General features: G+C 44.2%; 1 protein-coding gene across 5 annotated transcripts in view; it reads right to left on the minus strand.

Moving 5' to 3' along the window:
* The window catches only part of LOC123135347 (putative callose synthase 6), a 73,036-nt gene that overhangs the window by 12,292 nt on the left and 37,437 nt on the right, over window positions 1-23,307 (minus strand). For all 5 annotated transcript variants that reach the window (XM_044554380.1, XM_044554379.1, XM_044554378.1 and 2 more), the window contains 23 exons: window positions 22,580-22,702; window positions 22,388-22,505; window positions 21,867-22,198; window positions 21,731-21,783; window positions 21,256-21,316; window positions 15,130-15,211; window positions 14,995-15,044; window positions 14,727-14,813; window positions 14,535-14,642; window positions 14,332-14,420; window positions 14,123-14,232; window positions 12,830-12,876; window positions 12,584-12,744; window positions 12,361-12,487; window positions 12,175-12,281; window positions 12,029-12,098; window positions 11,776-11,927; window positions 1,618-1,727; window positions 1,404-1,526; window positions 1,263-1,328; window positions 957-1,146; window positions 757-874; window positions 342-464 (listed from right to left, as the gene is read on the minus strand). In XM_044554380.1, the coding sequence (XP_044410315.1) occupies window positions 342-464; window positions 757-874; window positions 957-1,146; window positions 1,263-1,328; window positions 1,404-1,526; window positions 1,618-1,727; window positions 11,776-11,927; window positions 12,029-12,098; window positions 12,175-12,281; window positions 12,361-12,487; window positions 12,584-12,744; window positions 12,830-12,876; window positions 14,123-14,232; window positions 14,332-14,420; window positions 14,535-14,642; window positions 14,727-14,813; window positions 14,995-15,044; window positions 15,130-15,211; window positions 21,256-21,316; window positions 21,731-21,783; window positions 21,867-22,198; window positions 22,388-22,505; window positions 22,580-22,702 (2,607 nt within the window). The remainder of the gene's footprint in view (window positions 1-341; window positions 465-756; window positions 875-956; window positions 1,147-1,262; window positions 1,329-1,403; window positions 1,527-1,617; window positions 1,728-11,775; window positions 11,928-12,028; window positions 12,099-12,174; window positions 12,282-12,360; window positions 12,488-12,583; window positions 12,745-12,829; window positions 12,877-14,122; window positions 14,233-14,331; window positions 14,421-14,534; window positions 14,643-14,726; window positions 14,814-14,994; window positions 15,045-15,129; window positions 15,212-21,255; window positions 21,317-21,730; window positions 21,784-21,866; window positions 22,199-22,387; window positions 22,506-22,579; window positions 22,703-23,307) is intronic.

The following is a 23,307-nucleotide window of genomic DNA, read 5'->3' on the forward strand; positions in this document are numbered from 1 at the left end:
AGCCCTAGTTGTATGCATCTACATACTCCGAATAGAAGTCCCACGACCTTTGGCATGGGGTTTCCCTTCATGCTTTCTGCTAATTCTTGTTAGTACATAATCTTACACAGAAAATGTGTTTTAATTCAAGTTTAAGTTGTAGCCAGTTTTGCCACATAATCCACTAAAGGTTGGCAGACCTGGGTGAAGATGCCAAGGACTCATAGGAGCGAAACAAGTCACAGCTGCCGACCACATAAGACTACATTGCGGACCTGGTGTGGCCTTATTGGCCGGCATAATCTGATAAACTGGTTGACACATGGAACCGAATACGCATAGTGTGGCAATGGAAAGTGTACCTGATTCATATTAGTGGCCTGGATTGCTTCTCCCCTGGTGAAAATTAGGGCATGATTTTGATTTTCTGGTTTTCCCTCTCCAATATGGGTGGGTTTGCCAGGAAGCTTGATGCGGTAAATTTCCTAAATCAATTTTACAGCACAAAATACAAAAAAAATCATTGAATGGAAGATGCATATGCAGAAGATGGTAAGTTACTTCTGTACACGAGTTTCTGACAGCATACAGCAATCGCTGACCAAAAATTGATGAGAAACTACAAATAGGTTTGAACCACCACCAGAAATTTCAAATACTCACATACAAATGTAATTTTGGTTTTTAAAATATTATATTGTAACAGAACATCAAAAATGGAGTTTTCGACCTTTAATGATGTTATGGACAAAGTTTATGTTTATATTCAATGTTTACCTCGTCATATTTGTCACCCACTCCTTTGACGAGAACAGAATAATAGGTTTTCTCTGTCATTCCATTTCTTGTCGGAGCTTCTACCTCATCAATATAAGCAACACGTAATGACGGGTACCTGTGCATTTAAAATATTAGAAGGATGTTAGTATCTTTTTTAAGAAAAATTTGTGAAAAAATTGAATGCATTATGTTTGTACATTATCATGAGGTTAAGGATGTTCAGATAGTGAGCTTTATCTCTGGGATCCTTGGATACTTTTTGCATTCCATAGACTTGACAGGAGACAACATAGGTGAATTTGATATCAGTAATGGCCATTGCCATATCTACAATATTGGATCCCCCCTCTTGATGTGATGATGTTGTTCTTTGCAGGTCCAATTTAGCTGCAACATACTCATAGAGTCCAAAACATATGCAGGTTTGTAAGTAATAATGTTGAAATACATCGGAATTTTCAGAGTATGTCACATAAAAATCATGGAAAATGAATTGATCTAACCAATATCCATTTTATCATGAATACATTGTAATTCAAGTGCCCTCCTGTAGTACATCATTCCTCTCACTAGCACAGTAATAAAGAGAGTTAGACAACACGATAGATACAGTTCATGAAACCCAATAGAGTTAGTGTGTTCACCAGTTCTGGTGAGCGTTTGTCCCCTATAAGATGCCCAAAGTGAGATATCATCCATCCTTGATTCAAGGGACTCCTCATCCTTCGGAACAAATTTTATGCGCTCAAGAAAATTATTCCATTCATCTATTAGGATCCAATAGTTCATGATGAGTATTTACTGATTGCAGAAGATAATTACCATTCACAACTATCGGATAAAGGAATGTAAGAGTACCTAGATATATTTTCCGTAAATAAAACAGGATAGATATCCCATCCTCATTTTTTATATGGAGATCTTCTCTTGAAAAGTGCGCCCCCTCTTTGAAGTACGTAGTGAGAATACTGGTATCAAAACAGATATGCAGTTAATTGGCATTCTCCAGCAAAAGAATTGTTAGCCACATTCCCGTACGAGGAAAATTCTTGGTGCTACCAGCACTTGGATATCAGATGTGACGGATCCTTGAAAGCTATTGCACCAATGCGAAATTTTGAGGCTCTCGGATGACTTTTTGCAAAATGTTCAAGAGCTCCCGAAAGCCGTCGGATCGGAGATCCAATGGCTCCCAGAAGCCCGTATCACCTAATGCCCAATATCACCTGATATCTTCCCTTCCCGTATGTGCTCATATATGATTACTTTTCATGGAGACACGCAGTCATTGAAGTGGCCGAGTACTTTCTAGCTGTATGCAGGATGTGTTGGAATTCTATTAAATATTATATAGAAGGTAGGTTAAAGTTGGACTCTGGATCATATAGTTTGTAGAGAGGATATGGAGTAATATGACTCTTATGTAATATGAGGTTAACACATGATGTAAATTATGCTAACATAATAGTAAAGACACGCAGAATAGCTGGCGGCGTGTGCTGGCACCCGGGTGGCCAGATTATGGTAGTGTATTGGTATCAATGGGGAGGAGCGCCCATGGTCAAATGCCCCCGAATTAGCCCGACACTCAGTGGCGGAGCTTAGTGGAGACCAACAGGGGCCATGGCCCCCCCTTATTTTTTGCATCCATTGAAGAACAACCTACATCATGAACCTAATTAATGTTTAAACTAAAAATTAGCCCCTCCTTTCCTATTAACTTGGTTCCTTTTGACTAATGGCTCCCTCTTGAATTATTCTCAAGCTCCGCCACTGCCGACACTGTCATTGAATCTAGATATATGTGTGAACTTTTGTCTTCATCGCCAACCCAACATGCAAAAATCCAGACCAAGAGCCACAACTTCCCAACATGCCAAAATCTAGAGCAAGAGTTACCTTGCTCATCCGTAAAAAGAAATACTATCATTTGCTCGTAAAAACAATCGGTCGCTCGCTCATCAAGAAAAAGTCCACAAACAAATCAAGGACAATTTGGGAATTAAAAAATAATCACAAATTCGAAAAAGTTCATGTTGAAAAAAATAATGATTTCAAAAATCATTTTGTGCATCCAAAAAAGTTCACTGAGTATGAAGAAAGTTCACGATTTTCAAAGAAAGTTCACGAATAGGGAAAAAAGTTAATTGATTTTAAAAAAACTGTTCATCAATTTTGACAATAAAATCACCTATTTGAACGTATTATGCATGTTGACCGCGGCGTGTTCGCAATAGTAATTGCTGTATGTCTGCTCCTGACGCAAAAGGAAGTGGATCCTGGCATTTAATGCTACTGCTTGTCGGGATGGTACAACTTGCCTGCGGATTTCGTTCGAGCGTTGGCACGCGCGGCCATAATAGAGTCATTTCGAGTTAAAGCGAAGCAGACGTGAGGATTTGTTAAATTACATTGTTGGAATTAACGACGAAGTATGTGGTGTGTTGAATATATGGTTTTGCATGTATATTGTATATCTTGGCCCACCTCGAAGTAGTGGTCGAGGTCCATGTTGTACACCATATATACGTGCTTATATATCCGATCAATACATCGAGAGTTGCATTGCCAAAAGTTATTTCTCAACATGGTATCATACCTCCGATCCCTGGACTAACCCGCCGCCGTCGCCGCGATCATCATCGCCGCCGCCACCTCTTCTAGCCACTGCCGCCACACCCCGCCGCCGCTGCAGCCGCGTCCTCCCAACGTCGCCGCGCCGCCACCCCGTGTTGCCCCCGCCACCCTCCCACCTAAGCCCTAGCTTCTGCCTACCTCTTCTAACCCTAGCCACCGCCGCTGTTGCCTTCACCACAGCCGCCGCCGCCCTCCTGTTCCGCCGCCGCTGCCCCTCCGTGCAGCCGCCGCCCTCCCGAACCGCCGCCGCTACCTCGTTCCGCAGCCGTTGCGCCTCCCTCCCTCCCGCTACGCCATGGCATCCCCCAGCTTCTCCGTCTCCACCCGCGCAAATCCGTTCGCCGCTCCCGACAACGTCCTCATCCGCGACCTCAACATCCTCGTCGGGTTCCTGTCATCCTTGACCACCACACCTCCATCTACTATGCATGGAAGACGTACTTCTCTCTTGTGTTCCGTGAGTACAATCTCTGGGTTCAAATCGATGGTTCCGTGGACTCCCGCTTCATGATGAACGATGACGAGTGGATGACTATCGACGCCACTCTCATTCGCTGGTTCGACACCACCATCTCAAAGGACCACCTCAACACGGTGGTCTCTGACGAGGATGACGCTCACACCGTCTGGACCAAGCTCAACGGCCTCTTCACCGACAACAAGCTTCAGCGCAAGGTTTTCTTGCACGGCAAGTTTGTTGGGTGTCAGCAGCACGACTCGTCCATTGACGACTATTGCATGTGCCTCAAGAAGCTTTCTGATGAGCTCCAGGACCTTGGTGAGAAGGTCTCCGACGATCTTCTTCTCCGTACACTCACTGCAGGCTTGAACGACGACTTCGGGAATGCTGCATCCAACCTCACCCTCATCCCCAACCTAAATTTTCACAAGGCCACCTGAAGCTGGAGGAACGACGGATGAAGATGTCGCACAATCGGGCCACCCACACCGCCCTCACCGCCGGTACTACCTGCTGGCCCGGGTCCCTACCAGGCGCTGCCCCCCCCCCCCCCCCCGGTTTCCCCTTCCCGCAGCAGCAGGCCCCATAGCCGGCCCGCCGATCGCCGTCGAGGCGGCCGCCGCAGCCACAAGCAGCAGGCGCCCGCGTGCACCCAGGGAGGGATGCCTCGCCCACCGCAGCTGCAGTACCAGCCAGCGCCCTGGCACGCCGAACAAAACCCATGGACGGGGGTCGTCCACACGTAATCCATGCCTATTTCGCGCGCTCCTGTCCCCGTCTCCTTCGGCGCCCGTCCAGTAGCCCATCAGGCGCTGCATGCGGCTGTACAGCCGTACGCACCCTCGCTGCCCTACGGCTACTCGGCACCCTATGGATCGTTCCACTGTGCATCACGACACCTCCACTGCAGCCGCAGCCGTCAGCTCCGTCGCTCCCCCAGTGCCCTGGGATCCCGCGTTGCTAGCGGCACATCACTCCGCTCACATGCCACAGAACTACACCGGCAGTGGCAACTGGTAGATTGATACTGGAGTTACAGCTCATATGGATACCAACCCAGATGACCTCCTCACTGCTTACCCCTTCCATACCGCCACTCGCATAACAGTGGGTGTCAGTTACTCCCTTCGCATTACACCTCTTGGTCATGCCGCTTTTCCATCCAATTCCATGCCACTGACGCTATCTATCATATTTGTCTCTCCTGACCTTATTAAAAATCTTGTTTCTGTTCGTTCTTTTACACGTGAAAATCCCGTCACTGTTGAATTTGACATGTTTGGATTTTCTATTAAGGATGCCTGTACCCGGATGGTGCTCCACCGATATGACAGCCCCGACGAGCTCTACTCGGTCCACTCATCCGCCTGCTCCGCCACCGCACCCATAGCGCTCTCCACGGGAGTGGACCTCTGGCACGCACACTTAGGACATCCCAACCCAGCCACCCTTTGTCATATTCTTCGGAGTTTTTCTTTCAGGTGTAATAAGATCGGCGATCACACTTGTCATGCCTGTCGTGTCGGCAAACATGTTCGTTTTCCATTTAGCACTTCATCGCATGTCGCATCATACCCGTTTGAGTTAATTCATAGTGATGTTTGGACTTCTCCTGATGCAAGCAATGCGGGCTATCTTTACTACCTTGTTATCCTAGATGATTTTTCACACTATGTGTGGACCTTCCCGTTGCGGCGAAAGACGGATGCCATCTCCACTCTCACCGCCTTTTACTCTTATGTCATCACGTAGTTTGGACGTCCTATCCATGCGTTGCAAACGGACAACGGGAAGGAGTTTGATGATCTTTCCATCCGCAACCTTCTCACCACACATAGCACAATTTTTTGTCTCACTTGCTTGTATACTTCGCAATAAAAGGGGCGCGCTGAGCGTGTGCTTCGCACTATTAATGACTACATTCACACGCTTCTCTTCCACGCCAACCTGCCACCACGTTTCTGGCCTGACGCACTCGCCACCGCGTCACATCTCCTTAATATTCGTCCTTATCGTACTCGCGGGAATTTTGCACCTCATCATCTTCCGTTCGGCACGCCACCATCCTACGACGACCTATAGATCCTTGTTTGTCTGTCCTACCCTAGTATTGCTTCCAGTACTCCTCATAAGCTAGCTCCTCGATCTTTGACCTGCATTTTTCTTGGCTACCCCCCCCCCCCCCAACACCAAAGGCTACCGCTGCTATGATCCTATCACACATCTTGTGATCACTTGCCGACACGTTTACTTTGATGAGAAGGTTTTTCCGTTTCAGCAAGTACCCTCGGATGATGCGGCATTGCCAGCTCCCGGTGATCCTGTGGTAAGCTCCTCCGGTGAAGGCCGTCCGAGAGCATCTCTCGGGCCGCATCCCGGCTTTGAGGTCATCCCTCGCGCCACGGGTCGAGTATCTTCCCGCCCGGCTGCCTCGGGGGCTGCGCCTTCCACGCCATCCTCCCTCGCCGACCCCAACGCCCACAGTGTCCCCGCGCCGACACCCTCGGCACCTTCCACGCCGGCCTCCCAAGCGTCCACGGTGCCCCCTCTGTCGGTGCGGCCTCGCCCGACGTCTCGGGGGCGACGGGTTCATCATCATCATCACCCGTCGCCACCCCGGACCCATTGCCTCCCTCGATGACTCGGTCTCGGGCTGGCATTCATCGACCGAGCGCGCGGTATACCAGCAATGAGTACCTTCTCGCTGCTTCCACCTCCGAGACATCCCCTCTCCCATCATCAGCTCGAGCCGTCCTCCGTGATCCTCATTGGCTCGCTGCGATGCAGGAAGAGTTCGACGCTCTCTAGCTGAACCGCACCTAGAAGCTTGTGCACGGACTTGTTTTTTCACATAAATGCCAATTTTTTCGCGGGAAAACCGCTATTGAGAGGGATTTTTTTTCGTTCGCAAGTTTTCCACAGACTTGTTTGAAAGTTTCTGGCGAATTGAACAAATAATGAATAACATAAACTAAAAATACCGCTATTGAGAGGGATTTTTTTCGTTCGCAGGTCTGCAGCTGTGCGCGCTAGCCACAATGCCACACCGTCTATGTCGACAAGAAGCAGGCGAAGCATTTATTATACTAGTACACTCACGCTGGGCCGGCAGCTGGGCAAGCAAAACCTGTAAATTTTTTTAGTTGGTCTTAGCGAGGCTGCGCATGACCCAAAATTTATGTCTCTTCACTCAGGCCCAATACACAGTTTTTTTAGTTAATTGAAAAGTAGACAAAATGTATTAAAAATAATTGTGTAATCATAATAAATGTTAGAAATGCATCAAAACTGTTCAATTTTTTTAAAAAAAATCAACACGTTTCTTAAAATGCAAGAATTATTTTACACGCTAAGTTCTTAATATGTGCTGAAACATTTTTTGAAATATACATTGTCGAAAAAATTCATCTTGTCTAAGAAAATGTTCACCATAAATTACAAAAAATTTACCTCGCATTATGTCAAATATTCATCATATCTTAAGAAAATTGTTCAATGTATATTAAAAAAATGTTCAGCATATATTACCAAAAGTACATTATATTAAAAAAATGTTCACCGTTTGGAAAGAAAAGTACATCCTGGACTAAAACATGTTCTCTATATGCAAAAAAAGTGATCAGTGTACATTAGAAATTGTTCATGCGCATTTGGAACCATGTTCACAATATTACTGAAGCCGATCTTAAAAAATGTTCTAAGTGAGTTAAAAGTCGAGGAGAAAAACTAACCCAGTGAATGAAAAAAGAAGAAGAAAAGTTTTTTTCCTTTTGTTGTACAGTTCATCCGGTAGAAAAAAACAAGGATTAAAAAATAAATTTGTGAAAAGAAAAAGGGTTGGAATATTTGTAAAATAGTTCATCAATTTTAGAAAAAATAAAAAAATTGAGAAAAGTTCATCAAATTAAAAAAAACACTATCTATTGTAAGAAAACTTCATTGTTTTTTAATAATGTTCATCGATTTTCAAAATAACATCAATGATTTTGATAAATTCACTGATTGTGAAGAAGTTAATTGATTTGAGAAAAATTTCATTAATTTTGAAACAAATTCATAATTTCGAAAAAAGTTCATCAATTTGGAAACAATGCTTGTGATTTGGAAAACAACTTAACGGATTTTGGAAAACAGCTCGCAAATCTAAGTAACGAAAAAAATGAGAAGAAACGAAAAAAGAACAAAGAGTAAAAAGGCAGCAAATGTGTAACTGAACTCAAAAAAAAATATGGCAGGCTTTGGTTAGCCCAGCTGCCGGCCCAGCGTGTGTGTACTAGTATAATAAATGTTTCGCCTGCATATTCTCAACGGCGACAGTCTGTAGTTGTGGCTAGCTCTCTCAAGCACCAAAATTGGTACTGACATGCAAAAATTAGCAATCGTGGTACCAATTTATATGCGATGCCCCAATTGTGATACAACTCTGCAACCCACGAACGGGCAGTAATACGTGGATGTGATCGGCTTGTCCCATGATGTGATCGGCTCTGTAAGTAGTCCATACGGCCGGAGGGAGCCCATGCAACGCAGCTAGTGGTCCAAGTGAAGATGTATGCATACTAAGCTTAGCTTAGGTTGGATTTTTTGCTTCGCCAAAAGAAACGTGTGCAGCCGAAAACTTCTCTTCTACACAAATGGAGGAAATGCCACCATCATCTACACCCATATTGCTATAGCTGGTGTTACACCCATATTTGGAGAAAATTCTTCGAATGATTGAAACGGTAAAAGCGATAAGAAGTAAGCGACGGTATCTAGTAAGCATTTTTGAACCGAGAGGTTTATGTGAACTAGCCACCGTGGTTCATCAACAAGGGAGAAGATCACAAGGTACTGAAGCTACACAAAGTCGTGTATGGGTTGCCGCAAGTCCCTCGAGCATGGAACATCAAACTTGATCGGACTTTGATTTCTCTTGGATTTGAGAAAGCCCCCCTAGAGAATGCAATGTACAAGAGAGGTGAAGGAAGGGATCGTCTACTAGTTGGCATCTAGATCGACAACCCATTGAGAACTGGAGAAGATGAAGAGGTGATTGTAAAATTCAAGCTACAAAGAAAGGAGCTTTTCAAGATGGTTGTTCTAGGTCTTTTGAGTTACTACCTTGCGATCAAAGTACTACAAAGTCGGAGGGGATCGCACTATGCCACGAGGCATACGCGGGGAACGTACTTGAAAGCTATGGCATGAAATATTACAATCCAATTAATGCTCCAACGGAACCTCGTCGTGAGCTGAGCAAGGAGATGGTGAAGCTACTTTGCTACAGTAGAAGTGGCAAGGAAGGAATTGTTGACGACCGTAAGACCTCGGGCGTGTCATATTTTCTTGGTGAAAGCGTAGTAAGCTGGCTATCATGAAAGCAGAAAGTGGTGACATCGACTTCAAGTGAAGCAGTGTGTCAAGTTTTGTGGCCAGGAAGGCTACACGGTGATCTCATGGATCAAGGTCGGGAACAAGTGGTGTTCAATGTTGACAATAAGTCTACAACTTTTGTAGGCGAGGATCGAGTGCGGCATGAAAGAAGCAAGCACATTGATGCAATGTATCGATACATAAAGGACGGCGTGCAAGAAGGGAAGACATAGGTCACCTACAAGCATACCGATGATCAGCTGGTAGACATCCTGACTAAAACATTGGATCGAGAGAAGATTCTAGAGATGTGGAGAAGAATCAGCGTCCGAGCTGGAACGTAACGCCGTCGTGTTTAGGGGATGATTGCTAGAATTAACCACGACATATGTGGTGTTGTGTTCGGCCAAGACACGGATACAATCATCGAGTAGGATAAGAATTACTAATAACCGAGTAGGTTAGGCTATTAGTATAGCCCCTGTACTTTGTACCATGAGTTGAAACAAAACACAGTGCTCGATATATATGAACCTTTGGCAATTTTTGGCCAGCCTCCTCGTGTGCATACGTGTGTGTAGTTCCGGCCGGCGGAATCAATCAGCCGGCTGCTGTATAACTGCGTGTTTCGTATAGGAGTTTTGCTACCTTTGATCGATCCGGACGGATCGAGCCAGCTTGGGCAGATACCAAGTCGACCAGCGATGCTTCGCTTCGTCGTCGCGTGTCTTCGGAAGTAGACTGGGCCAACATACATTATGGCACAAGGCACAAGGACTCTGACGTGATTTTGCTATCAAGTGAAAGAAAAGGAAAAAAAATTGAGTCTAGCATGTACTCCCTCTGTTCTTAAATATAAGTATTTGAGATTTCAATGTGAACTATATACAGAGGAAAATGAGTAAATCAACACTCTAAAATATGTCTATTTATATTCGTATGTAGTCTATATTGAAAATTGTAGTAAAAAAAACTTATATTTAGAAACGGAGGGAGTACAACCTATTTGTGATAAATTGGAGTCTGGCAAACTAATAATTAGTTTTTTTTAATCTCCTTCCGGTACGTGCGCACTACAAGGCTGCGAGGGACCTTTCTTTAATAATTTGGTTGTATGCATCTATCGGATACAGAGTGCGGGGGTGATCCTCCTTCTAAAAAACATATCCCCCTATACACAGCAAGGCTGTCAGCTACCCACCTCCTCTGTAGCACGGCCTGGCCCGCCTCCAGCTGGCCTGGGTGAGAGAGCAACTTCGCAGCATGTTGTACCTCGGGCTACTCTAATAAAAGTTACATCGAGATTCTGAGACCACCGAATGACTGGCGTCAGAATGAGCCACCAATGTGCCGATGTTGCCGCTCTCCAACCGGAGGCGGCTTGACATTGTTGATGACAGCCAAAAAGTCTTTGTGCACGCGCATTTAAGGACCTGCGCCCTGGTGCTGAAGTCTTCACCGTTGAACTCTTGCATAGTTCTCAAGCACATGACACCAAATCTCGTCACATGACAAGAAAGCCTAACCTCACTGCTCCAAGGAGGTGGCAGGATTCTACGGCGTAGCTCCATGGACAACGTCTAAATGGAAGAACTCAAGGAGGATTAAAGACCAAAAGACAAACTAAAAGAAGAAGCGTTGCTATCCGCCCAGACCCCGGACCTATGAGCACTAAAAAGTCTAACCTAAATTACTAACCGGAGCGAAGGCACCGTGATTCCCCTCCCAGCCACTAGCCGCCGGAGCGATATATAGAGAGGATGCAAATCCATGGGCTCGCTGGTAAACTTTGGAGGGAAGAGTTTGCCCTAACCATTTAGAGTTAGGGGAGTAAAACGAGAGAAAAAGTGGTGGTCAGGACGGAGCTCAGTTCCTTCTGGCGTTATCTCACGTACGTAGCCAACTAGCTACTCTGGCTAGCTGCTTGATTAATATCTCCGGAGACACACGTACGCAAGCTACACTGATGGTCATCCATCGGTTGCACAACACGGCGATACACACACGAGATGGGACGCATTATTTTCAGGGCTACAAGGCCGTGTCGGTCGTGTTGATTTTCTTTCTTCGATCTCACGGGGGTTGTTAACAAGGGGCATATTTACATACATAAAAAATGTTAGAGTCACCGGGGGGGGGGGGGGGGCGGAGTTTTTATACATGATTAACGGTGTAGACCATCTCTGAATTTCAGAGCGGGGAGCGGGGCCCTTCTCTTCTGGTAACCAATTAAAGCTATCAGCCTTTGCTGGTAAAAGTCGCGTAAACCATCGTGACTCTAACATTGCTGTATACACATGCATATATAGCAGCTAATCTTACCGTCGCTACCTAGGATTAGCGATCCTACCGCTGTACGAATAACTATAAGAAAGATAATGGTAGAGCAGTACAATCAATGCATGACAAGACACAAAAAGAATTAACTGCAGAAGAAACATAATTAACATAAAAGGCTATACTTGAGTTAACCTAACAGTTCAAAAGGTAACTAACTATGCATCAAGAAACAAAAAGGATGAATGAAAGAATAAGGTGGCAAGCAAGCGAGTTGGGTTTGTTACCTGAAGGACATCATGCTAGAGACTTGTGGAGCCCTTGGCATTTTCATAAATAGTGAGTTTGCAAAGAAAGTGATCCTTCGCCGAGCTTCCACGTTTGTTGGTACACAAATTGCAGCTTCTTTAGCTGCCAACAACTGTTGAAGCCTAACACACTGGTAACGCCAAATTCCAATAAATAATGGCGATACTACTATTTGTAAATTTACAGAACTAAATACTGATATTGAAATAAGTTGCTAAAAAGACAAATGACCTTCCCCCTCCAAGCTCCATCCTTTATTGAGTCCAGATTTAGATTTGCAAATAGCTCTCCCTTCAAAATACTGGGATTTGCAAGAAAGTTGGTTGTCAAAAACTATTCCTGAAGGTGCATAATTTGGCAATCAGAATAGATCTTACCCTTGTCCGTTCTTCATGATATCCTGTGTGATGATTTCCATTGTATCTTTTAATAGATTTGCAATCTGTGTCTTTATTGTTGTGTCCTTCTCCTCTTGCTCAATTTTCTATATATCAATAACAGTTTTTTGGGTGTTGCAATGGAAATATCGGATAAAAAATCAATAGAACGTTAGTTATCAGTACCAATAATATAATTAGAAGCTTATCAAACTTAGGAGTTAGTAGAGGAAGTTGATCCAATCGGAAATCTCTCACAAGTGACTGACAACGTATGCTCTCTTCAAGTGCCTCACGTATTCGATCGACAACTCTGTACCCCATGAAGCAATGCAATAGTAATTGAATTAGTTAGCACATAACCATATGTAAATTTAGTTTTTGGAATAATAAAAACGACATGCCCTACATCATATCACGTGTTTCTGCTATAAGGCTGTAGAGAATATCTAACAATGTCTCGTAGCACTCTATTACGGCATAATAGGTGTATGGATCCCGCATTATCCTCTTCTGTATTTCTTCATCACTTTTCTTGACACTCCTTGCCTTTTCAAGTGCAATTGGTATCTAACATATCATAGACATGAGAATTACATTATTACCTCAGGGAGAAAATTGAGTAGCAAATAAGTCGCAGATTATATGAGCGTACCTTGCTAGCAAGAAGGAAAATAGGCCACCGAAAAACGCTAGTGTCACCTGTTTGAGTAGTTCAAACTTTTTAGTTTTCATGCATACATGTGTTAGTTAAAATAGGAAAGTACTGCATGATTCGGTTTGATTTCCATATAATAAGATCGTGTACTAGTAGTTTAGTTGAAGTAGTACTTGCATGAGCCAGGCTGTGGGCCGTGTATGACTTGTAGTCTAAAGGCAAGCACAAAATTCAGAGAAACAAAGAGAAAAAATAGAGGGTATGAGCATACCCTTGGTCAAAAGTTTATGATCGCTCGTGTTTGATCCTTGTGAGAAACCAAACAGTTAGTATCAGAGCGAGGTTGAAGATTTAGAGTTGTGCTTACCAGGGGAGGTGACTCCTACAAGGGACCCATGAAATCCCATATAGTCCATGGGACGAGTTGCAATGAGGAGAATTATGCACACATCGTTTGGTGGAGCAACAAGAATAATACAGTGATGAGGCTGTCTTCAGTGAGGGGATGTTATGGAGGTGCTGAAGTTGTGACCCCGATAATTTCATCGAGATCATCTGTGGGAGAGTGATGATGAGGAGGAAAAATTGTGAGACGTCATTATGTTATTGATGTGAGTTCTTGAAATATGTGTCCAAGTGTTTCGGAGTGTGAGTCCATTGTGATAGTGGAGATATGTTACCTGCGGAGGAGAATTGTGAGCGAGAATGGGGAAAAAGGATCTTGTGCCTTGTTATTTCGCTTGTGATCAAGAAGGTCCAGCGAGTTCATGTATGGAGAAGTTTAGTTGAACCTATATGACGATTTATGCTACCGTCGAACAAGAAGTAGCATTAGGTAACTTGAGTCACCAATGACAAATAGAAAATGTAGTAGGTGACGATGTCTGAGCACGGGAGTGCAATCTATCGATGAGACGATCGAAGGCCAGCATGAAGATTGACTACACCAATTAAGATTTTGTTCCTATATGAGGCTATGTGTTTAGTCTATATGTAGAAGAATAAGATGTGATGGCTTGGGCCGGTAGTTGAAGACGTTGGTTCTATGTCTGTTAGTCGTAATTTTGAATGAGGAGGTAAATTTTAGAGTAATTTGAACTTATTAGTTTGCATGTATCCCTTTTTAGAAGCATTGCATCAATCGTTTTTATTTCATATAATAAGACCCTACACTAGTAATCTAGTGATTAGTACTTGCATTAGCTGGCTTGTAGGCCGTGTATGAGCTGAAGTCCAAAGACACCTAGAAAATTGAGAGAAATAAGGAGAAAAAAAGGGTATGAGACGTACCCTTGACCAAAAGTTCTTGATCACGCGTGTTCATGATGTCGATGTGGTTGCTCCATTGGTGAAACCCAACATCACCAACATATGATGGAAAAATCAATAAATCTCTCTCCCTTATAAGCAAAGACAAAACAATTTTAGAAGCATGTTAACAAAAAATAAAGAAATAACGAACGTGTTGTCACAAAAAAACAATAACACCAACATCAAACCTATTGCTTATTAAGTCTTCATCTCGTAACGACATAATGAATGCATTCCATATGTTTGAGAACTTATCAATATGAAAAAACAAGTCATCCTGGTGAAAAGATTTTGCACATCCATTAGACGGTGATGACAATTAATAGGCTATTATGTTAACCAAAAAGTGTGTTAGAAAAATGATTGACAAGAAAGTTTAGCAAAATTGGACCTTATGCCCTTCTCTCTTTGGTTGACTACCATGTGTAGGAACAAGATGTTTACCAAAAGCTATTGAGATTTCATTGAATCTTGATCTTAACATCCCGAGGGTTTGGATCTATAGGAAGATAAACATTCTACAAGCTTTACTAGCAATAACCAAAGTGTCAACACACCAGGAGAAAATGGACATGGTACCAACCTTGCCCAAGCGGCTGAAGGCACCATTTACTCCCCCACATATTGTTGAAAAAATAGCATACCATATTTGAGTATCCATGAGGTATACCTATACGAAAAATTAAAATGTTCATCATGATATTTACCCCCCAGCCCACCACCAACCACCAACCCACCACACACACACACACACACACACACACACACACACATAGAGAGAGAGAGAGAGAGAGAGAGAGAGAGAGAGAGAGAGAGAGAGAGAGAGAGAGAACACATGAATAGATACATACCATGAAAATTGGTGCCCATATAGTAAAAACAACATCTAAATTATGATGCGCTGTGAAAAAGTAACATCTTATGAGTGTTTGAAGTCGTATCTTAAGAATTACATGTGATACGACACTAGTAGAACATAATCTTACAGTGTGGAAAGAATTCGTGCCAGATGTATTGCTTTTGACCCAAATGCAAAATTATCCTGGTAGATTCAACTAAAGGAGAAATCTGCCAACAATGATCACAACCCAAAATAATGTCAATACACTTTCGATATTTGAAGTTGCATAGGAGGAAAAATAATGCTTACATTTGACACAAATAACAAAGTGTTAAAGTGGTAGGTTAATCTAAAACACTATTTACGTTCATTATATGAGGCGGCAGGGGTTAGCAGTAGATAAACAAACTTCACAAAGATTAGGTGGGGATGGCTTAGCTTATCGTTACTTTTTTATCGGGGTCGGCCATTTCCTAACCATTTTTAAGGGATACATTTATTTTCTTAGTTAAACTTTTATATACTAAATATCCAAACCGCAACATTAGATTTTCATCTTAACTTTGCTTCTAAGGATAACTGACCATTATCTATTCAATTTTTTACCCCGCTACCAAAAATAACCATGCGGGGCTAATCCCCACATTGTATATTTTTTTCTTAACATAGTACAGTCGAAGTCGCTCACATACACTCACCCCCATGAACACATGCATGCACACCGTACCCATATGAGCACCACCAAGAGATTAAGATGGCACATCATCTTGAGATTGATGAAGTGGCCACGAACGCCTTCGTAGTCGAAATGAACATCTCGTCACACCGAACGCACATCGCCGGAAGGTCTGGAATAAATCCAGGAAAATGCAAGCACCAATGTTAAATCTAGCACTAGAACTCTAGTTGGCAGGGGATACGACTGTCCTCCTATCGACCCAAGTACAGGTTGGTTCGTCACATTGTATAGTCTTGGTGAAACTGGGTTGGGGTGCTACACATAAGATCAACATCCAAAGGTTCTCAAACCTTATGAAAATAAATTCTACATGCATATACTCGGAACCATCAATTTATATAACCATGAAAATCTTGTCCAGCAGCATAAAAAATCCTATGAGTTGACAAGGATGTGCCATAACTAGAGGCGTCAATGAGTCCTAAACCAAATTGACCTAAATGCTAAGATATTCTTCTTTTTTGCGAGGAAAAACATGCTAAGATATTCGGTGCAGCCCAACTTTAGCTAGAGGCAGTGATGACAGTAAGAAGGAGACCAAAGCAGGGATGGGACGGTGGGTGGTGATACGCTACGTGGGGAGTGAAAGGTCACTGAGGGACAAATAAGGAAAGTAGTAACATCAAGAAAATCAGGTGCGAACACTTAGTTGGATTACTTGCATGCAATCATGCGTGGGACTGTAGAACGGAAACCCAGGTGGGAACACATCGTTGGATTACTAGCTTGCAACTTTATAAAGATTCCATTTCGAAACATAGCCCCCGCGTCGCTCCACAGGAGCGGCTCGGGCGGAATACCTAGCAGCCCCCCCCCCCCCCCCCCCGCCGCCCCCTCCACCCCTCCCTCCCATGCCGCCGCCGGCACACGTCGCCGGGCAAAGCCCTGGCAGCGGCTGGCGGCAGCGGGCCTCGTTTCTCGCGCGGCTGGGGCACTCGCAAGAGCTGCTGCTGTTAGGCCCTCTCTTCGGTGGTGCGTGCGCGCCGACCCTGGCTGCTCCCGGCGGCGCCCCCGGCTCGTGCGGGTGGTGGGCGTCGCGGCAGTCCTGCGCCCCTTCGGCTGCTGGATGGGCTGGCGGCGGGGCCCTCTGCGCGGCGCGGGGTGTGGTCCTGGCGCGGCGGCGCTTCCCCGGGCTTGCCCCGATCTGTCGCCGCCTGGGCGTGCTGCGGCGTGCGCGGCCAGATCCGGCCGAGTCTGGGGGCCGCCCTCTTCCTGCGCCTCTGCTGCAGATCGGGTTTCCCCCATTTGCTTCGCGTACGACCAGCATCTGGTGGTGCTAGCTGGTGTCCGGGGTCTTCCCGATGTGGTGCTGGCCGGCGTGGTGCCGGGCAACGCCGTTGGCCAACTCTTCTCCCGTCTTTCGGCCTGCTGCGTGCAGGTCGGCGGTTTCCTTGGTGTGCAGATGGCTGCCATGGATGCGGCTTGCTCTCCACGTGGGGTGCAACCGGGGACGGTTGTGGAGGCCCTCCTGTCCTCATGTCAACTTGGGTGGTCGCTTGTCCGTCGGGTTGGCCAGCTTCATGGATTCGCTGTGGTGGCCATGAATGCGTCCTCCTCCCACCCGGGAGGGCCGTGGCTGGGGGTGGCTGTCTTCCTCGTCGGTGTTCTTGTGGTCTGTGCCCGAGTGCTTTTCGGTGTGTCTCTGCTAGGCAGTGCTCAGCGACCTTGCCGGTGGCACACAGGTGCCGTGGCGCCGTCTCGGCCCCGTGTGACCTTTCGACTGTGCCCCACGACACAGGTGGTGTCGCAGCGTTGTGCTGTCTTGGATGTGCGGCGCCTTTCGATTGCGTCGACAGTGCAGTGTCTTGGTTTGGTCTGCTAGGCGACGCCGCTCGACTATGCCGGTGGCACATAGGTACTGTGTGGTCGTCTAGGCCTCGCGTGTCCTTTCGAATGTACCCCATGGCACAGGAGGTGTCGCGGCGTTGTGTATTCTCGGTGCGCGATGTCTTTCGATTGCGTCGATGGTGCAGTGTCATGGCATGCTCTCGGCTGGCCAATGCCGTTCGATTACACTGGTGGTGCTTTTGCTTTGTTGTGTGGTGTTTCCCTCTTTGTTTCTCCATGTTATGTGTGTTGTTGGTGTGTGGTGTTTTTTCTTTATCTCTTCTTCTCCTGTGCCCCCATGTACTTCTGGTTCACTTGAACCCATCTTGCAACAGGATGCAAAGCCCTATAGGCAAATGAATACAATTCAGGTGGGGAATCCCCCCCCCCCCCACCCCCCCGCGGTGAAAATTCAAAAAAAAAAGATTCCATTTCTTTTTTCAAAAAGGAAAAACCTGTTCAATTTTTATTTATCCTTTTTACTGTTCAATTTTTTATCTTTAAAGGATTGTTTTTACCTATGTAAAAATAATGAATAAGCCCGTACTAACTTCCTAACCCTTCGGTCTGACGGGCCGTAGAACGGAAAGCGCCTTCTATACAACTTGGCTGAAGGAAAGTGGCCTCTGTTTTTGCATGACCTAACGGATTTGACTCTACAATTATTTATATATTTTTATTTAAAAAAGGGAACACAGTAGAGATAATGTATCCTTAGTGGTCGAAGGCATTTGACCTAACAGAAACAAGCGGTTTTATGGCAAAACTGAGCTCTCCGAAAAAGGAGAAAACCATCGGCTGGGCACGAACTAAGGGTAGGAATGTAAGAATCCGAAAATTGACAGGCGTGGACAGGGTCGCCTGCTCACTCTATCATTGGACGTGGACTCGTATCAGGATATGGGTCACACGTGGTATTATAGGGCGTACACGAGGTCTTATTTGATGCGCGTCGTGGACGGAAGTGGCGACTGACCCTGAAGCATTAGTGGCGGCATTTTCGTCCATCTAGCTCAACAGATCCCCAAATCGATTCATCATGGCCGCTTAGTGTATCCCACTCGATCCCCAAACCCTTGATGCATAGTCTTGCTCAATAGATCCCCGAAACGGAGCAAGAGACATCGGCTACAAAAGATGGCAAGTGTGAATCAAGGTGATGATCCGGCAACTCTACCAAAGGTGCCTTGCCCGGACTGCAGGAGGAACGTAGTCACCTGCGTTGCCCGTCGGGGCAGAACACCAGCGAGCGATTCTACATGTGCCGCAATCACAATGTAAGTGTCCACTTTTTCACCTCTTTTTCTTGTGATCCATTTAATATATCGTTTCATACCCTTCTTTCCCAATCAACGACATTTGTGAGTTGTCAGATGTGATTTCTATAGGTGGCAGCAAGCCTTCGCCGACCATGTCTCCTCGCTTGGTCTAGCCGCACCCCCATTGGCGCAAATCGAGTCACCATAGGAGCAAGGTGGTCATGTCTTGGGAGCTCGAGATCTGCACCCCGATTGTCGAAATGGCATTGTTTATCTGACAGATGGAAGCACAGGTTCCCTAAGGTAACACGTGACATTTTCACATGCCAATTGCAAAATTTGTGCCCAATAAGTTTTCATTTGTGATTTTTGCAGGGATGTGTATGCTTCATATTATCAGGAAGTATGATGAGGACAAGATGATGTGGCGATTGACGAAGGTATAGTCTGCTCGATATCTTTTATTCTTTCATAATGCTGGCAGTTAGTTTTTTTTTTCTCGGCCACATCTATTTTCATGTTGTTTGGTTCTGAAATCCGCAGAAAAATCTGGCTACTTTTTGGGAAACAGCTGCTTTTAGATCTTAAGTTTTGTTAGTGCGACAAGCATGAGAATTGTGTGGCTGATGATGTGTTACGGCCTGCTTTTGAAGAGCTTGAAGAATGATGGTCCCGCTTCAGTGTGCTTGTGTAGCGTATCCTTAAAAAAAAACTTGCTTGTGTAGTGCAATCGTTTGTTGTTCTGGGTGGCTTGTCTGGTATGGTCGCTGGGGCTGATCAGTGATCATATCTAGATATGTGGAATAATAGGATGTACTTATTTAGTGTGGCACACACGATGTACAATCTACCGAGTATGGACCTCTAAATGTCTTGCTAGGCTAGACCGGACCACCAGTACGTATGAAGACTACCACGTTCGAATGCTGTGTGTTAAATTTTCATTTGGCTTTTCTTCGAGGTTAATTCAAGATACTGGCAAGCATAGGGGGGCCGCACGTGAATCAAATCTGTTTTTTGGGATGTAACTGAGGGGGGCGTAACTAGAAATGAGATTTGAAATTTCGGCATGGCCACACTAGTGAGGTTAAGTTTTAAAAAAACTATGGAGGACTCTTTAAAAACCATATAAACACACATGTATGTTTTCATGTAGTAAGAGCATCTCTAGCAGATGCCCAATCCTGCCGCCAGACCATACATTTGCACCGGACGCTATTCTGGGCTATTCTGGGCTAGAACATAAGCATCAAATTTGCACCTGCCCGTAAAAAACTTGACGTGCAGCCCGCAAAACACCCCCTCCAGTTGCTATATGTACGGTGAGGTGGGCGTTTTAGGGTTCCCATGGCAGATATATCCGCCCACCTCCCCCGCTATCCCCTTTCCCAACGCCACAGGAATTTCTTAGCTCTGCCAAGCGCATCCGAACGAATCCAGCGCAGCTCATGTCGGACGTGGGGGCCACCACATGTCACTGTCGCTCGAGCGCGACCGGCACGACGCAGAGGATGGTAGCTCCAGCCGGCCCGCCGCCGAGCCATGGGGCTCGGCACAGGCGCACACCTGCGGCAACCTCCGCCGTAGCAGCGGGAACCGTGTGTAGCAGCGCTTCGACGAGCTCTACGAGGCGCTCTCGTCATCGATGAAGAAGGTCCATGAGGAGGAGGCCGCGCACTTTTCCATGAGGTATGCGCTGGACGCCGGCGAACAGGTTGCCACCGGATGCTACAAGGCGGCGAAGGTGCACTACGACCTCGCCTACACAGTGTAATTAGTGAACTCCCTTGTGGTCTGGATCATCTATGTGGCGGGAACAAGTTTTCAAATAAGTTTTCAATAAATTTGCGGCATGATTTGCGGTATCTCTTCTGCGTTAGGGATAAACTGCCTGCAAAATCGATTTAGGGGGAACTGTAAATCAATTTTGCAGGTTGGGAATTTAGCGCATCTGCTAGAGTTGCTCTAAGCATACTTATCTCTAGTCACAAGCGCCTTTTGAAAACAGAATCTGAGAACAGATTTTATGACGAGTTTTTCAGATCTTTACGTTTTCACGTACCAACAAAACATATACACAGTGTACCATCATCGTGCCGTCTCCCACATGGTGCCGTAACCGTATGCGCCCCTGTCATATACGATCACATTCAATACATGTCCCCACGCGCTGTCGTCCCATTCGTACACGTAGCGAGAGCAGGCGAGCTGATGTGCTCTATTGCCCCTCTAAGTAAAAATCCCTTTTAATTAATTAATTAATTATTGGTTGACGGCTCACTTTCTAGGAAGACATCTATTTTGAAATGTATGGAACACAAAACAAAGTAAAAATTGGTGGATTAGTTTGAGAAAATACTAACTCATGAGGCGTAAATTCTCTTAGATAAATCCAATGTGGTACTTGAAGTAGTGAATGTTATTACAGTGCCTAGATTGTACCAACCTCAACATAATAACTGAAGGCGAGCTTGGATATTAGCAATAGAATCCAGAATGATGTGTACCTTTTTATGAAGAAAAGCATTAAGTGTTAGCCAAATATGATAAAACTGAAAATTCATATATATATATATATATATATATATATATATATATATATATATATATATATATATATATATATATATATATATATGGTAATATTGTTTATCACCCAGGATGCAGAATAAGTTATTCTTCACCGGGGGTAATCGTACAATTGCTTCCTAAATAAATTACGTTTAGAATATAAATAGTTACATTTATATTGATTCACTATGTAAAGTTTGGTATAAGAAAACAACAATATAGGTTATAAGACCAGAAAAATCAGATTTTATACCAAACTTTTGCTTAAGACGTTAATATATATGAAAAAGAGAGAGAGAGAGAGAGAGAGAGTGAGAGAGAGAGAGAGAGAGAGAGAGAGAGAGAGTTACTTAAGACGTGAACATGTGTCCTCATACATGCCTCGCGCGACATATAGTTTTGGCTGATTAGTATAAAACATGTCAGTATCGAAGGCTGCAATCAATACAACTAAGAAGTCATTTAGATATATCTAATCAAATATACCTGCATCCACCACAAAAGAAATTCAATGGTACGAGAATTGGAACCCTCCAATGTCCTTCGAATTGGTTGAAATATGAAAAATAAGGCACTGAAAAGGTTCGGCAATATGTAAAGAGCAACTGCAAAATTATAAATAGATTGACTCTGGAAATTTCCAATCCAATCTCTGAAGAACTTCCTCAGGATTGTCTTATTTTGAATGGATGTTGAGTACGTCACTGGAAGAATTATCATCCAGCTAATAGCTACAACAAATTTTAGAACATGCCGTATCATCTGCGAGCACAGTAGGCTCCTCCAAGCCTTCCAATTAAGAACTATTTCAAGTGTGGCTGAAAAAGTTTAAGGAAGTGGTATTAAAAACTATGCATCACCTGAATCAAGAGCGACAGCCTGAGTAGTTTTAAATTTTATTATGAAGCCAAAAGGAAATTTAGCAATGACCTCTTAAAATTAGAATGAAACAACTAAGAAATTTTACAAGATTCATGAAGTTCCTGAGACCCAACGTGCATTTGTACCTTGAAGGAAGTTTAGAAATGCTGATGTTATGAATATTGTCATGACATTTCTGAAAACAACCAATTCAAATATAGCAAAAACTGATCCAGAAGGGCTCCATGCAATAATTACCATGGCCTGAAAGGAAGAAAAAAGATGAGATGGAAAATAGTGAAATACAGCATTATTTAATTCAATTATGAAGTTCATACCTGGAAAGCTAAAATCAAGAAAGTCCACATTCGATCAAAACTTTTGAAGAGATGAAAAAATGTACGAACTTCAGCAAAATTTGTTTTGGACATGCTCCGCCTGCTAACTAAATGTTCATGTCGCTGCATATTCCATACACCTAAAGTTAGTTCCATTAATGTTACTAAAAATACTTAATTTGATCATATTTCTTTAAGAAAACACAAATGGACCATTCAATACAAATGCATACATGTGCCATTGGAAGTCCAGATTACACGTATGTTCATTATGAAAAAGGAAGTATGCCAAGTGGGGAGGGTGCTCTTGCATCACCTCAAACCTAGTAGGGTATAGATGAACACAATGCTTACTGTCCTAGAAACTTTAACCCCAAAGCTTATTAGCGATAGTTGTTTAGATTATTTGCTTAGACGAAGTTTGTTAGATCAATTTAATAGGTCTAGAGTATATATATATATATATATAAAGGATGAGATGATTGAAAAATTCATGGTGTACCACTTTTGATTATATCTAGAAATAAAAAAATGAGATTAGTCTAATCGTATCCACAAAACCAGTTTCCACATCCATTGCTATTACGACACCGACCAAACCTCCTGTGGCGACAACACAGTGGGTATTGCGGTGTCGTGATACTTTATGGGAATGGCCGTCTATATCTAGCCGTACAGGAAGGTGGGCAGAGTATACGGGATTTTGTAAAAAAATACATTTATGGGAT

Source organism: Triticum aestivum, chromosome 6B (genome assembly GCF_018294505.1).
Source record: "Triticum aestivum cultivar Chinese Spring chromosome 6B, IWGSC CS RefSeq v2.1, whole genome shotgun sequence".
In the NCBI taxonomy this organism is placed as follows: domain Eukaryota; kingdom Viridiplantae; phylum Streptophyta; class Magnoliopsida; order Poales; family Poaceae; genus Triticum; species Triticum aestivum.